We start from the raw sequence: 17,396 nt of genomic DNA on the forward strand, positions 1-17,396 counted from the left end.
GACTGCGTCTAACTATCAATCAAATGCATTCCTGAAGAATCCTTTCAGACACAGCCTAGGAAAGGGGGAGGAAAGGGTAGCCCCATCCGGAAGCTGCCAGCAGGGAGCCGAGCTTAGGCAGAGCAGCCCCTGCCACCATTCCGGACCGCCTCCCAGAGCCCCCCACCCCCACACTCCCAAGGCATGCTCCTCCCACAACAGACAGGGCCAGCGTTAGTCTCTCCTCCAAAGGGCCAAACATTCCTACTCTCTGGCTCTTCCTCCCCGTTTCCGGGCACAGAACATGTCCAACTCCAGCTGCACAGCCTTCCACCCCCCGCTTCCAGGTCACTCTTCTGCAGGCGTCCAGCTCCAGCAGAGCGGAACTGGCCACCACTCCGGGAAGCGACCTCCACGTACCTCCTGCGGACATGTCCTCCTGCCTGGGCTGCATCTGGGCTGCTGTTACCAAGTGAAGGAGCTCTACCTCTTTCAACAGTATGCACACCGACACTGCTCCTTCCCACTCAGCCCCCTCCCCATCTCTGCTCCAGAAACCCCCCACACCCCAGGGCAGCCCCTGCTGTTTTGGCTGAACTGCCCCCATCACAAGGCGCAGCAGGAGAGCTGGCTCCTCCATCGCCACCACGTTCCACCATGCTCCTGGCTCTAAAATCCTAGTGCCCATGTCCCCTGCAAGCCCGTGCGCGCCCTGCACCCCTGGCTGACACTGACGCGCGCCCCTCCCCTCCCCAGAGCAGGGCCACTGCTTTCCTTCGCTATTTTGCAGCATCCCCACCTCCTCCACCTCCGCAACCACCACACTAAAAACCTCACCAAATGCTGCTCATCAGCCTCCTAACGTTTCTCAAACCAGCCCCACCTCTTGGACCCCAGTGCTGCTGCGGGGAAGAGGTGTGGAGAACGCTGGAAGCTGCTGATTCAGGCCGGGATACCCCCCTACGCTCTTACCTCTGTCCAGATCATCCCCAGTCCCTACACCATCACACAGAGGCTAAAGGGAAACTTGCAACTGAACGTCTAGCTTTAAATCCACTTCCCAGATCCACCAAGGACTTCCTACTGCCCTCACGATAAAATGGAAAGTCCTAAGGACAGACGGCCTCTGCTGACCTGGTACGCGTGAACGTTCTCTGGCACAAGCTCGCCTTCGGTCCCATGACCCTGTGTAAGAGGTCCTCCACCGGAAGCACCCCACCCTCTCGAACACTCAGCTGGGTCCTGTCTTCCCAGAGCATCCCTGCCCTCCTTGGCCTCCCTCAGGAGCCTGGGTCCTCTCCAGCTGGTGTGCCCCCAGCCCGGCAGTCTCTATCACAGCTGTGCGATCACCTGCTCCCTCCCCCGCCCAACTGCCACAGAAGATCCAGCCAAGTGGTAACCGCGGACTAAGTCACATCCGCGTTCCCAGGCCAAGCGTGGCCCTGGAACAGAAGAGATGTACACTGCTTCCTGAAGAAAGGGAGTGACTCAAAGCAATGCATTTATCCGCTCCTTAAGCCAAAAAGCATACAAATCTGCTTCATCAAGACTTAACTCCCTAAGAATTTACAATAGACCATTCTGCAAAACATGAAAAGGTGATGAAGTCATCAAATGGAAGCAGGGAATCTGGCAAACAGAGGTTAATGGGCATGTGCGTTACGTACATGGATTCCCCATCTCTGAAAAGCTCCAGGCCTGCAACCATACCTTAATGCATTCACTGCACTAGGTTCCAGGCAGCAGAGAGAACAACAACTAGAACACGGTCCTCCCACAGGGGAATGTGAATTAGGGTGAGGATAAAGACACACAGAATGCAACCTTAAGTGAACATGTCATGGGCTCCACGTTCTTGTAAAGAGCATGGGCATGCCCTCGTCAATGCGCACATCTGCCCCAAGAAAGTCTGGTTTGAATATCACTGAGCAGCACCCCCTGAACATAGCCAGCGTGCCCGCAGGAGCAGCGCGCCCACAGGAGAACTCAAATGCCAAGTACAGACTCACAGGCGCCAGTGCAGACGGTAACGTGCTCAGGGGTGGTAGGGACACCAAAGGGGGTGACGGCACCGGAGACAACAGAGGAGGAGGACGTCTGAAGAAGTCAACTGCAGCCTGGAGGTCTTCATCGAAACAGTGATCACGATCAGAGAAGTCAGCACTGTCCTCGTCAGTCCCTGGCGTCTCACGCTCAGGACGCAGGCCCTCGTCAGCTACGTGGTCACTGCAGGGCGCGGCTCCACCCTCCTCGCGTCTCCCCACGTGTCTACATGCAGAGAAGTCGCCCTCTATTTCCATGGATAGTTCTGCCAGGCACGTCTGCACAGCTGTGGCTTGGAGTGGCCTGCCTCCTGCTGGAGGGGGCACACCATCGTCCCTGGACTCTGTGGGCCCGGGGTTTTCTTTGGCAGGTTTCTCTGTGGGAGAAAAAAAGTAAGTATCAAACATATGTAACATTAAGAAAACTTTAAAAATTACCCTAAGTATTCAAAATGCCTGCTTTATTGAAGAAACCCAAAAAACAAGAACATTTTTTAAAAAACGCCCATTCCCTTTCTAGTGAATAATCACTCTGTAAGACCTAAAGACATTTCCTGTAGGTACACTTCCCTCCCTATACGCAGGACCAGGAGAAGGGCAGGTGGGTGGAGGTGATGCCCTAGGGCCCACAGGCCTCAGCGCGCACAGGTGGAAAGGCATCACGGCGGCGGGAACGGGCCTCGCTGGCACACTCCCCTTTTCAGTAACTGTCTTTCCACACAACCAGCAGCATTCGGAGACACATCTTTGTGCAGAGAGACTGACAGGGAACACAATTTCCTCTGTCTGCAAAACAATAAAAAATCAGCCAACGATCAAGTCTACCCAATAACCACGTTCATACAATGCTATAATGAAGAACCTCAACTAGGTCACATACATATATCGCATTACGGTGCAATGGGAAAGTTACTATAAAAAGCCAGTGATTTGGGGGTCTTGATTTTGATGAACTGCTGTGGTCCCAATTATCAGTGAAGATATTTGTGTCCTGGGAAATAACCACAAATAACCATTTTTCATACTTGAAAGCTGTACATAAGGACTCACGGCTCCCTGGAGAAGTGACTGACTATAGGGCTGGGGAGTGGGAAATACAAACAGGGCCTGAAACATCTTGCCGAGCCAGAAAGAAGTTCTCAAAACAGGCTGGGGTATGCCTCAAGGGCCCAGGAGTCAACCCAAAAACAGTCCCAACAACCAAAGCTGGAGCAATATGAATGATGAAATAAACACAAGTTATGGAGCACAGGCAGAGAATAGAGTTCCAGTTAGTGGAGGTAGAAGGAACAGAGAACTATAGAATCACTAGCAGACCAGGCAGTAGTGGTAGCACGCAGGCTTCATCGACAGATGCTAGACTCAGCGGGCCAGAGCGGGGAGAAAATGACTGACTGCAGAGCATCCACGTGTCTCTCTCAAGATAATTCACAGTAACTTAACACTGGAGAAGCCCGGCAGATACCACCTTAAACAAGCACTTCCGCTGTCACCCCAAGTCATCCATTCCTCCAATCCCTCGCCGGTACAATGTCCCGGGCAGAGCACAAGGAAACCACGGCAGAGTTCTTGCTGGAAAGAGTCGAACTTCACTTAATATGAGAAAACAGCACACGAGACAAAACTGACAGGTTTCCTATGAAATGATGCTTCCTCTCTGAAAGTAGGAAGACAGGAGACAAAGAGACACGGATGAACCGCCAGACCTGGGGGCCGAAAGGCAGAAGGCTGCTAGGTGCAAGGTGGGCTCCGGGGACCAACACGCGCCCACACATCCATGTGAGCTTTCACTGAGCTTAACCGTCTTGCACCAAGGGTTAAATTTAGGGGAATTTGGATTTGGAGTCTAAGAGAATTCCCTGCACTATTTTTGTAAACCCTCTCATATAAAAACAAAAAATTACAAAGAGAGTATGTTTTAAGACTGAAGATTCCAGGGCACCAAAAAAAAAAAAAAAAAAAAAAAAAGATTCCAGGGCGCCTGGGTGGCTCAGCGGGTTAAATCTCTGCCTTCAGCTCAGATCATGGTCTCAGGATCCTGGCATTGAGCCCCACGCCAGGCTCTCCGCTCAGCAGGGAGGCTGCTTCCCCTCCCTCTGCCTGCCTGTAGTATCTATCTGTGACAAATAAAATCTTAAAAAAAAAAAAAAGATTAAATAGGGAGCCCTTTTAATAACATCTTAAACAACATAAAATCAAGTGTTTAGAATAAAACACGGCAACTAGCTGATGAAGCTGACTGAGAAAAGGCCCAGGCTACTTCTGCCCAAGCAGATGAGGACTTGGACCATGAGCCTCGGAGGCTGGCTCAGGAGACCCAGGTGCCACCTGCTTGTATCAGCAGGGTCCCCACACCGCGCGTGACAACTGACTGAACAGCGCCCCATCCAACAGGCCTCTCTCCAACTCACAAAACCTCACGGAGTCAAGCACAAATGAGAATCAGCAACTTGCCTGGTAACACTTTTCTGAGGGAACTCTGCCTTCTGGAGCCTGAGAGAGAAAACTAGGTACACACCTCTACAGACTCAGATCCTCAGCAATCTGTGAACTCATAAGAAACCAGTATAATGGCGGGGGGGAGTGTTAAGTAAGGAGCATTTTAATCTTATGCATGACAGCTAACTTCTCCCCATCCACTCTGGGATAACTAATACCTCTATCCAAAGCTTAAATCCTAAGTAGGGTGTAACTGAGAACGTGGCAGAAGGCCTCCACAGTTTTGCCTGCAGATCAAGACAGCCCACAGATGAAGCCACACCTGAAAATGAGCGGACAGCACTGCAGAGTGCTAATCTGATATGACAGCAAGAAAGGAAACCACTGCTTATCGGACACCACCAGTATTCTAAAGGACACAGTGAATGTACAGCAGACAGTTCAACCAAAGGAACTGCTTACAAAAGTAAATCCAATGAGGCTGCTACTGGACAGAGGACACCGAGAAATGATTCGGAAAGCACCAGGCCTCCCCAGTACTCTGCATGTTCCCGCCACACGCACTCCACTAGGTGCCCTTCCGGCTTCCCTGCACGCCCTCTGACGGAAGCCACCATTGGAAGAGTACAAGCCAAATGCACTTACTGAGACAAGAAGCCACGCTGAAGGGGAAGGAGCTCTGTAACTGAAAGTACCCATTCCAATTTATCTTATTCTTTCAATGTCAGATTCAGGAGGCAGCAAAGGCTGAAAGCATATAATGCCCACGGTAAACATTTCTACTTCCGTGCATGAAATGTACTTCTGGAAGCTTCTCTCTCACCTGTGATGCATCGGCTGCCTTCACCAGGTAGTCTGTGTGTTGTGTTTATGCAGAGCCAGAGCTCCTTCAGAAGTAGCTTTACTTTTCCTGCACAAAAGAGCAGAGTATTAAAGACATGTCATATGGCTCAATCCACAAAAGGCCGACACACACTCCTGGGAAATCAGGATTTCTTAGGGGCTGGGGAAACAGCTAGGGACCAAGACTTCTTCCCCAAATCCAACCCCTGTGCATAAACAGCTAAGCTGCTGATGGGAAGGCCTGCAGCACTCCAGCTGAACGATGAGGGCAGGCTTGTTTTTTCCCCAGGGGTGAGGGGAATGGGGGGGCATAAGACTCCTAAGACCAAATCTACTTGCTGGTAAAAGTCTTTATCACCTATTTGTATGAATGGACCATACACATTTTTGGCACTTTCTATAGAAAGTGGTGAGAGATGAGGGACAGAAGCACAGATGTAATGTCTGATACAGGAAACGCTGGCTCTACGTTTACTGCAAACAATAGCAGAAAACACCCCTCAGTGACATGAGGGGGTCAGAAAACTCATCAGAACTGACCATGCTGGGTAGAGTGTCCAATTCATGACCTCAAGGTTGTGAGTTCAAGCCCCACGGTGATGTAGAGATTACTTTAAAAATCTTAAAAGACAAAAATCAAAAGACAAAAAAACTGACCATGTTGTAACTAACCTGGGGGCTTTGTGGAGAATAGGACTCATTAACAGTCTTAAGGGGTTAACAGGGTGGAAGACAGAAACATGTGTGTAATAAACACGTGGAAAGGAAGAGATTATTGCACAAACAGGCAGACTCACAGAGAAACATAAGCTTTTAAAAGGGAAGTGAAAGCCTTGGAATTTTTATACATTTTCAAAAGGATTAGGATTCCTAGAATAGTTAAGAACCATTGGTTCAGGTTGAGTACACATTTCTACAGATTTAGATCCTCGATCATCTGTGAATTCAGATCGTTTTAAACACAGCAAGCCTAATGAAATTCATATAACTAAGTGACACTATGGTTTTATAGTGAGTTTAACATTAATATGTATATACATTCCCAAAAAACTCCCAGAACAAAAAATATTCATAAAAATTTAAGTATGACTAGCTTGTGGCCAAATATGCATAAAAGACCAACCGTGCTAATAAAAACTCAACTAAAAAAAAGCTTTAAGTATTAGATAATTTCAGGCCTCCTCAAGTTCTATTATAATTTCCCTTAAGTTCTTAAATCGGCCTGAAGCATTTATTGAAAATACTGAAATCTTTAATCCAGTTCTAGAGAAGATAAAGACCAACCTTTTAACCCAAAATATCTGCAAGAACTCACATATTTTGAAACAGGCCAGCCCTATTTAAGCTGCCCAGCTGCATCACTCCACAAAGAGCGCTGTCCCCAGAAGAGCGGGCTAGGCTAAGTGGTGAGGACACAGTAACAAGGCAAGCTTAAAAGTTTCCCATTTCCAACCTCTCTGAAGCCCAATCGACTTCTGACTGTCACCGTGTATGAGGCACACCCATTCTCGAGTTTGAAAATTCCGTGATCAGGTAACTTATCCACATTGTGATTTAACCTACCCAGAAGCCTGCTTCCAAATACTGTAATCCCCTTTGCTTAAATGACCTGACCAGGAGCCCTGCTTATTACGTATACCCAAAGCAGCAAACAAGGAACCTTAAAAAAAAAGAGAAAAAGTTACTTTTCTATTCCTATGGAAGCTATTAAGCAGAGCTATGCCTTTTCTGAGCACTCGTTCACTACCTCTAATCTCACAAAACAGAACTATCCTTTCCCAATAAAGCAGGAAAACACAAACACACACCCCTCCAAAAAAACCGCACACTGTGGCTTCATTACTTAGCTGTGAAGAGAAAAGCTCATTATGTTGAAACGCACACCTTCCACCAACCCCCAGATCAAACCTAAGTATCAACCTGCCCGTATCAAAACCTAAGGCGTCCATGTGTGTCTCTGTACTTGTCTGCTCCGCTGACCTGTCCGGCGTCACGCGAACGCCACGCTCTCACAGTGACACCGTCACAATTGTGTGTTCCAAGCTGGGTACGCATGAGCCTCACTCAGGTTTTTCCTTTTCAAAAACCTGATTATTCCAAACATCTATTATTCTACCCTGAGAAGCCTAAATTTACCATCTGCTTGCCCTTTCCCATCTGAAACTCAGTGGGATTTGAGTAAGGCTGGATCCTTAGAAATACGCCTGGGGGAACTTCCCATCTTTATGCTGTGAGCCTCTGACCCAGTAACAACGTCTGCTCCCGTGTCTGGGCTTTCACACTCTTCCGCAGCTTTACAGGCTTCTTCACAGAGGCCTTGCACACTGCTTGTCGATTTTTCTCTTCCTAGACACGTTGGTCCCACTGCCTTAACAGGTGGTTCTCACTCCGTCCTGATTCCGATAGGCTGAGGGCAGTGCATTCGATGTGCCCGAAGCTTATGTCACCACTCTGCCAAACTCGGATACTTGTTTTCCAACTGAGTCTACTGAGACGGTCTCGTCATTTGAAACCATGACAATTCTGCCGTGACAACTTACAGCCCCCCTCTTCCGTGAGGGCTCTGCTGCACAGCTCAGCGGGGCCCCCAGTGCATACTAAAGAATGGATGTAACCAGAAGCGCCCGTGCCCGCTTCTGACAGGCTCTTCAGCTTCCACCTTTCTCAGTTTCCAAACGTGTTTTTCGACCATTACCTCACCAAATATATTTTTTATGAAAAACGGGTGCTGAATTGAGATGATCGTATCATTTTTCTCTTAGCCAGTGGTCGTGGTCTTCCTGAGATAAACCCTTAAATCATAATGAGTCCATATATTCTACTACCCCGAGAATGGAGTTCTCAGAATTTCATTTGATATTTCTGCAGCTGTATTCCCAACTGACAGCACGTGTGTGAGTGTGTGCGTGCGTGCGTGCATGCGTGCGTGCGTGTGTGTGACTCTTAGCTGGTTCTGGTACAGGCCTATTTGAGTCTAAGACAATGACATGGAAAGAAGTCTATATTTTTCTAAGTTCTCAGACACAAAGAAGACATTAGTTTTACTCACTGAAGCCTTTATAGAACTCACTTGCAAGTCATTTGGATCTTGTATGGTATTAGATCTTTAACTAATTTTTTAAATTATTTTTGCATTATTTTCCTGTTCAGGTTTCCAACAACCATCCCAAGTCAATCTGAGCATGCTTCCCTTGAAAATGGTTCATTTCACAAACAAGATTCAATCGGAATATAAATGTGTGAATTTGGAAATTCTCTCATTGTGGCTTTTTTGTAGCTTTCCCAGCCGTGAGGGCATTGTGTTTCTGTTCCTTCCTTTCTTGATCAGACTTGCCGACAAACTGTCGGTTTCAACAGCCCTACGAGGTTCCAGCTGTTTGCTCTAATGGGCCCAAATCAACAACTTCTCCTTCTTTCCATTTTCCTCATTTCTGTTGCATTTTCCTACTTTCCTGTCATTCTTGCTTTCTAAAACAATCACGTAAGATCACTCAGTCCAGTGAATACCACACTGACAATATCTCAGAGACTTTAATACTGCCCTACAGTTGTTTCAGTTTTTATGTTCTCTGCTACCCAAAAGGAGTTGCTTTATGTTAACGCATGCTCACTTATCAGACAGACATGGAAAGTTGTGGGGTTCTGGGGGGTTCGGGGGGAGGGAGAGATTTTTATTAATATCTTATTAAATTTCAGTATCATAATAGTATCTCATATTAGGATGGAGTTTCTGCTGTCTAGCAAACAGATTTCATATATGTCTGAAAGGATTTTAAAGAATCCTAGGTTTGTGGTTTAAGAGTTAGATGTAAATCATCAATCCTGAAATTACAAATCCAATTCCACCCATTCTGTCTGCTTTTACAGACGACAGCATCTGAGAAACACACTAAAGGCTCTCACAGAAACAGCATTTCCAGGCATTTTACCACAGAGTCTCACATTCCTAGTCTATGACAGCACCATCTCCTTGGTGAACTGCACCTAACCTGGATATTTCCTTTCAATCCGTGTAAACTCATTTGTAGGCTTGAATTACTTTTTGCCTGGTTACTACTTTCAAGTCAGCATTGGCTCCAAATTTCGCTATCCATCTCCCTACATTCGATCTTTCCACTTCAGTTGATTTTAAAAATACTTCCTACTAACATGCCAGAAATAAAGACCATACACAAAAGTCATGCTCAACACCTGACAGGCCTTTCTAGCAGAAATACTGCATGTGCGTCCTGCTCTGAGATGTGTCCTCCAATCACTTCTTGCTGACCTCTTCCGCAGGGCTCTGGCCTCCCCTTGGACAGGTCCTGATAGGTGACCAGTGCAACGTGTATGATCCTGTTTTCCCACTGGCTCAATTTCACTGCAGCAAGAGATTCTCTAAGGGCTCTAACTCTGTTTTTAATATTTTCTTCCCTCCCGTCGTGATTTAATACCATCTCCTCAGGGTTTTTTCCTTGGTACGTTTCTTCCCCGTGACTGCTGCTTCTAGATGAAAGCTGAGGCCGGCCATCTCTGAGAGCCAGCGTGCACTTCTTCAGCCTACAGTCCTTTGGCAATACATGAAGGTGCTCACTTCATGGACCTATGGGGCCCTGCCTTCGGGGGGAAGGGATGCAGACTGAAGCAGATATGAGGATTTATACGGAGAACCTAAGTATCTCATCTTCTGCGAACAGGAGTGGCTATCCTTCAAAGCTGGTGTAATTTCCCAATTTTCTGATTTTCTTATATCCTCACCCACTCAGAGTGCCTCCTATGTCGCAAATGACACTTCACAGAACTAAACTTCAGGCCACAACGTGTGGATAAATGCCAGCAACTGTTTCTGAAACCAGAAGGCTATACATGTATTTTTCAACCTGAATCCATTACGTGACAAACCACTAATGTCCTGCTCCGTCTCCCACGCCCTGCACCTCTGATCTTAAGAAATGCAGGACTTCTACAATCAAATTTGTTTTTTGCAGCCTGCTATTTTTGCTGTAATTTGGGGTTTCATCACCAACTGATACCATCTGCTCTATATTTTCCTCCACTGGTAGTAGACTTTTTAACTCTAAACAAGAGTTTTTTGTTGTTGTTGTTGTTTGGTTTTTTTTCTTTTTTTGTATTGTTTATTTTCTGACATCTCTGATGGATTGAGAAAGAAGGCAAATGTGGCATTCAGGTGGCCTTTCAAAAAGTGAAGTCAACCCAATATATTTTCTCACTTGTGAATCTCTTTCAAAAGTACAGATGAGCCTTGAACATGGAGGTTAGAGGCGCTGACCCCTGCAGAACTGAAAATCCATCTGTAACTCTGACTCCCCTAAAACCTAACTACTAATAGCTCAGTGTGAACCAGAACCTTTCCTGATAACACAAAATGCAGTATGTATTTTATACACCATGTGCATCATATACTATATTTTTACAGTGAATAAGCTAGAAGAAAGAAACCTGTTAAAAAACCGTAAGAGAGAGAAAATACATTCACATGAGAAAATACATGCACTGTATTTATAGGAGAATACCCGCACAGAAGTGGATATGCATGCGGTTCAACTCAGCGCTGGTGAAGGGTCAACTATATGGGAGAAAAGTATTAAAAATATACTTAGTAATTAGGAATTAAATCTCCCAATGTCCACAGGTAAATAATTAACAGATACTTAAAGCCTTCGTGTATTTACCTGGAAGAAGTAAAATGTACAGCAGACAACACTCACCCTCTGGTGAGGGCAGAGAACACAGAATGCAGGGACAGAGAGCAACTCTGAGGACACAGTGCGAGGGTCCATTTTAAATAGCAAGGATTGAGAACAGTCAAATCCTAAAACAAACCCGTCAGCCCAAAAGAGAAGATGACAAAAGCAGCTGACCACTGGCTGGGACAACCGAGCCCCGCGAGCCCTGCGCTTCCCTGGGCAGCACTTAGAACTCAAGAGACTAGCCTTCCACAGGGAGGGCGAGGAAAGAGGGTTGAAGCGCGTCCCAAGAAGCAGCGACTGTGGCAAACAGCAAACAGTGCCCAGGCAACGGAAGGTGTTAACTACTAAAGCCTTTAGTCCAAGAAAAGGTGATCTTGTGTTCTGAATTAAAAACAAAAGGACAGGATGAAGAGAGAGGGTAAAGGAGGCTTGTAGAGAGACGCTATATCCTTGTAGGAACAAGGGAAGTGGTTTCAGTCATCTCCACTTAGAGGAAAAATAACACACTGGTGACAGAAAAATACCATTATTTCCTTATTTATCATTTGAATTTTATCTCTACCAAGAAAGTAAGACAGGTAGAGCAGAAATCCATCTCTCCTTTTTAAAAATGGAGAATGAAATGCAGAGAAGTAAATGGCCAAGGGTCACACAACTAATAAAGAGAAATATTAGAGCAAACGCTTCGACTTCTCAGCACCCAGTGCTGTATCTTCTCGCCTGCAAGAAAACACACTGCATGACAAAACAAAGACCGAAGCGTCTGTGACTCCCCATTCCACAACTACTGTCTTACGTCCCCAGAACACTTGGCCTTCCCTCCAAAAATACACTGGAGGGCTTTGATTCCAGTTTTCCTGCTTGACTTTAACAATTTTTATATACTTGGCACCCACGAAATTTTATAAATTAAACTGGCAAACTGTAACCTAATAAAAAAAACTATACTTACTTATTGAAAAGTATGGAGATTATACCACAGACTGGTTTCCCTTTCCCAAGCAATATTGCTTGTTGACTCTCATTCATCTGATTATTTGACCAGAAAACACGGTGATATCATACATACAACAGATCACACAAAGATGCAAAATGGGTTATGACTTCTCTAACACAAACATCTGCTAAACCCTAGAAGTTCTGCAATCACAGGTAAGAGCAACAAGCAACCTCCCAGCCCACAAGTAAGGCACAGAAATTCGTAAGAAATCTGTAATATACTTACTTTTATCTATGCTTCCGTAAGAATCACTTGAAATTTGTGTTCCAATATGCCTCAACTCTAAAATCATGGTAAGAAATACAGTTAATAAAGAATACTGCATATCAAAACAGAATTTTCAAGCAGTATGTGAACACTCACCCTTTTCATTTTTCTGTTTAGAAAATTCATCGAGCTGTTCCTGTGGAAACAAAGCGCTGACAGGGTTTGAAAGGGGCAGGGAGTGCAGGCATCACATACCCGATGTAATGGGGGGGGTCGCTTCCACCAGGCGGCCCAGTTCCTGACTCCCACATGACAAGGGACGCTATGGTCCCTTGTCACTTGGGTGCACACTATTATCTCTTACCTGTGTCTTCTTAAATTCCTTTTCAAGTATTTTCTTCTCGTTCCTCAGTTGCTTGAAGTCCTGTGTTTGCTTGACAGCAGCCTCTTTAAAGACACAGTGAACAAGAGACACAGCAATAATTTACCGACTTCACAGCTACCACTAAGAAAATACTCAAAATATCATCTACTGAGAGCTTTTCTCTTTTCATAAAACTTTGAAACAAATTTTGTAAAAAGTTACTGTCCCTTTAGCACTTCCTCAGTCAGGGATAAATGAAGGAACACAGTTTGTTTAAATTATTAACCATAAAACCACTGACTTGGCAGAGGCCCCAAGACGCCTTTGCAATCCCAGCAGAAGCCAGCCCAAGCCTTCTGGTCAAACAAGAACCCAACACACATGACCTCTCTAGGAGGGCACTGTTCCCTCCTGCTCTTCAGCAATAAGCAACATTCATGTTTCAGAGATTTTAGAGCTGTGGTTTCATCTCAGAATACAGTCAATACTTCCCTCTGTACTGGGGAAGTGGACAATCTTCTCCATGCTTCTTATATTGGAATTCCCATCAACAAGCTGATAGTTCCAGCTGCTAATACCTTTGCTCTAGATCTACTTTTAAGGTATTGTTTTAGTTCTTCTCTGGATCTTCAGCAAATTCTTCAGTCTGGTTTTTGACTCTGAAGCTCATGGTCCAAATACATTAGTAAGAATCTAACCAGTATTAACTTTGCCCAGTACATTCAGACACAAGTGCCATGAAAACTAAAATCCCATAAAATGCCACAGTAACAGTTCTTGCCTGACTCCTCTACTGAGCTGGACTGTTTCTTTACCTGATTATTACGCCACATCACTCGCTAGGGAGAAATATTTTTGTCACATGAGAAGTAAAGGCTGTACTTCTCTTCAAAGGAAATCTGTCCTGAATGTCGCAGAGTCTGAAACACACAGGCACCTCAGATCTCTTTTAAAACACTTCCTCAGACACTTATCTCCACACACCAGCAAGAGAAAGCCATATTCAAAAAGAACACAGTGATGCCACATTTACTGCCGTATTGTGCTTGTGCAAACACCAAATCAGAGGAAAAATTGTTAACAAAGTATCTGTACAGTTTAAATCTAAAAACCTGGGCTCAATCTAGGTAAATTCAAGCCTGGAAGCATTTTCAGCAAGTTCTTGCCCATATGCCCCACCTAGCTAAATTTAAACTTGCACCAATGATCTGTGCAAAGACCAGTGGCTTCCATAGCTAGATAACAACAGTGCCAGTTACCTTCCAGCTTCTTCACCTTGGCTTCTAGTTTCTTCTTCCTGAGAAAACAATTTTATAAATAGTAAAAACACATATATGTTATATATATACACACATACATTAACATGTATATGTGGGTGTATATACAGTATATACACACAATGTGTGGTACATTTTTTAAAATTAAATTTTTTTTAATTAGTAAAATTGATATAACAACGAAATGTTGGTCATGGTGGGCACGGTGCATCAACCACTGAAATCGTCAGCAGCTGTTCTGAGGTAGAGTCAACTAAGAGAGAACAGTACACCATTTAGTTTATAACATTTCTAGAAAGAAATCTGTATCTTTCTGTCATGCCACATCTGGGAGTCTCCCTGAGCCACAATGGCCTCATGTCCAGGCTAAGCTGATGCCCCCCCACTGGCCTACAACCAGTCCAGCATGGCCACTGTCACTCTTGGGGAGCATGCGTGGTGGCAGAGATCACAATTCCATCTTATGGGAAGAAGAGGCTGGAGAGCTGCACCAGTTTTCAGACAGAGTTTTGGGTCAAAGAAGGCAGGTAACTCTGAGAAACTCTCTGAGGTACCATGACATCACGTCTACATCAGACTACTATGTGTGTAGCTCACAAGCTCTGTGAATTATGTGACTATCATCACTTGGATGCTTGCAAACAGCTTTTTATTAATGGTAACAAAGGCACCCATTCCACAGCACACCTGCTGAAGTCCCGGTACAGAGGACGGAGCTGGCGATCATGTTTGAAAACACACAGACATGTACACATGCGTGCATACGTACAGACATAAAACACTTCCTATGGAGTTCTTCCTTTGTGCAGCTTTTTAACTTATCAAGACTTATCAATCCTCCTTGTAATCCTCCAGGGGAGTTCTAATTTCCACTTGACAGACCTCTAGACTAATGCTGCATGCCTAACTAGTTTAAGCTCCCAGTTACAGCCCATAACCCAAAGACAGAGAGGAGAGCGCAATGATCTAAGAACAGGCATTTTAGAACTTACTGAGCATCAGTTTTCAAGCATTCTTCTTTTACACGTGCATATTCCTGGTGAGTATCTTGGTACAACTTGAGAGAACTCTAAGAAAAAGATAGTTGTTGTCAATTTGAAAGTCATTGACCATCGGTGAGAATCTACTTGGAACTTTGACCTTGATAAGTGAAATTATTACCATTTTTACCAGTAAGAAAATCAACCAAATGAGTACATTATTATTAGACAGGAAACCAAAGCATATTCTTTGAACATTTTAATAGAGATAATCAGATGCTTAACAGATGTAATATGATTAACAGTCTCATCAAACAAAGCTACGCCAGTTAAAATGTACTAATTTTAGGGCAACTCCAAATCTTCCTAAGACTGAATAGCCAGTATTTTCCTTAACCAGTTAAAATTCAACAAAATCTAAAAAAATTCTAGAGCTCAACAAATATAAGCTATCATTACTTGTACACAAAAATATAAAACAAATCATTATATTTAACGATCACTAAGGAAAATGTGCTACCGTCACTCAGCAGGTACCTCCTGATAGCCACCACGGGACAGGAAAGAGTCTGTTGCCAAGCACTGTATCCTACTACAATGTGCATATGATAGGTCTTTAACGGCCACCGACCAGATGGACTTTATGACCCCCTTTTATAGATGAGATATCTGAGGATCCAGAAGCTGACTTATTTTTCCAAAGTCACAGAGAACGAGTGACTAATCAGCATTTCACATTGAGTCTGACTCCAGTGTTCATGCTTCCTCTCAGACAGAGCTGACAATACTGTTATATATTGGAAGCAGACAAAATTCAATGTTGTGGTTGTTTCTGTTTAATCTTCTTCAAGTAGTTACATATACAATGAAGACTTTCTACAGAAGGAGGAAAGCCAATCGCTGCTCAGGTACTCCGTAAGACCTCAGCCCGGTGCACAGCATTACACAAACAGCACCTGTCGATGACTGAGAGCCAGACTCCACCATGAAAAGTGCTCACTGAACAGGCTGAGAGGCAGGCATCATTCCAGCTTAGATAGGATATGTCTCATGACCAACTAACTTCATTGGCCTTTGAATTATGTTATCTGTAAAAGCTATGAATTCTCTCCTAAGACTCCTGAAAAGAGTAAACCAAAACTTATAACAAGCAAGTTTATAGCATTTTTTTTGTACTGCCCCAAGCATAGCATTTTAAATAACTGTGTCACTGCAACTTGCTTTTGAAACAGAGAACACGATCTCTCCATCTTTAAGTTTAAATTTTTGCAGATTCTTTCACACTTACAGCAAGACCAATGTGAAAAGGCAACCAACACAGGACACACAGAGCCCTAAAAATTCCCAGCCAGAAGGTTCCTCTGCAGAATCTCAAAGGCCACATAAGCAACTAACACAGCATCAGAGAGCTAGTAATTACTGTGAGGACCAAGCCATTAATTAACAAGTTCGATGTTCTCTAAATAGAGGCATACACTTAGTGATTCTTGAGTACCCCTTGTTTCTTCTGTTAAGACATAAAATACCCCCTCATACCAATGACAGTGAATAAACAGATGTTAATTTATGGAAGATAAACCTTTGTAGGAAAATTCCTCTCAGTACCTTCTTCTCTTCCAGCTCTGCTTTTAAAGACCCCAATTCTTCCTGACATTTCTGCAGAGGAGAAATTTTTTGAAGCATCTGTTCCACTTGGTGATGCAGGGTACTATTCTCTCTAAAAATGGACAAGATATTAGCATTATTATACAGAAGCACCTACAACGATTTATTAAATATGTTGACTGCTGCTATTCTATTTTTTCTAACTTGGAAGAAAAAAGGAATAAAAGAATCTCTCTTTTTAATGCCTTCCTTTTATACCAACATGATTTTCACACTGCTCTTTATTCTTTGACATTATAATCTGCTTCTAATAAAAATACATGAAAACCTCCTTGAGAAGCAGATTCTCAGTCTGATAGACAATATATGAAAGGACAATACGCCAAAAAGTAGTATTAATAATAATTATGTTTTTCCAACCTTAAACTCAATCCCCATTTATCCAAATTAAATGACAGGCAATTTGTGATCTGGTTTATAACAATGTTTTGCTTTTTTCTAGGAGATGAATGTATTCAGAATATGAAACACCACTAAATTTTCATTCCATTTTAAATTGTTTAAAATACACATGATAACCACCTTATTAATCCAATTCACGCAGACAACAATAAGCTACATTTCAATGGCCACACCATCAGTAAAACTAACAACTTAAATACCAGGCTGTAATTTAAGACCTTGGTAAGAAATTCATTTGGGTAATTTAATAGTAAGGAAAATATAAATCTTTTATGATGACCATCTAAGCAACATTCTATATGATGGGTCAATCCTATGCAGCGCTTTGACTATTTATAAATCTAGTCTGATCAGGGTCCACCCCCCAACCCACCATGCAGACATGTACTTACCTTCTTGCAAACTGCAGCTGTAAAACTTGTTAAAGAAAACTCTTAGTTTTATCTGATACTTGTCAGAAGATTAATCTCACTTAAAAACACCTGTAAAAATCTCTGTTCAATGTGTA

At 43.9% G+C, this 17,396-nt stretch overlaps 1 protein-coding gene across 2 annotated transcripts in view; it reads right to left on the bottom strand.

Annotated features, from left to right (window-relative positions):
* ICE1 (interactor of little elongation complex ELL subunit 1) overlaps window positions 1-17,396 on the bottom strand; it is a 56,589-nt gene that overhangs the window by 22,999 nt on the left and 16,194 nt on the right. For both annotated transcript variants that reach the window (XM_082724554.1, XM_082724553.1), the window contains exons 4-12: window positions 17,281-17,305; window positions 16,427-16,538; window positions 14,834-14,910; window positions 13,824-13,861; window positions 12,565-12,647; window positions 12,357-12,396; window positions 12,219-12,275; window positions 5,284-5,370; window positions 1,989-2,398 (exon numbers count right to left, since the gene is read on the bottom strand). In XM_082724554.1, the coding sequence (XP_082580680.1) occupies window positions 1,989-2,398; window positions 5,284-5,370; window positions 12,219-12,275; window positions 12,357-12,396; window positions 12,565-12,647; window positions 13,824-13,861; window positions 14,834-14,910; window positions 16,427-16,538; window positions 17,281-17,305 (929 nt within the window). The remainder of the gene's footprint in view (window positions 1-1,988; window positions 2,399-5,283; window positions 5,371-12,218; window positions 12,276-12,356; window positions 12,397-12,564; window positions 12,648-13,823; window positions 13,862-14,833; window positions 14,911-16,426; window positions 16,539-17,280; window positions 17,306-17,396) is intronic.

The sequence above is a fragment of the Mustela nivalis genome (genome assembly GCF_964662115.1).
Source record: "Mustela nivalis genome assembly, chromosome: 3".
Lineage (NCBI taxonomy): Eukaryota > Metazoa > Chordata > Mammalia > Carnivora > Mustelidae > Mustela > Mustela nivalis.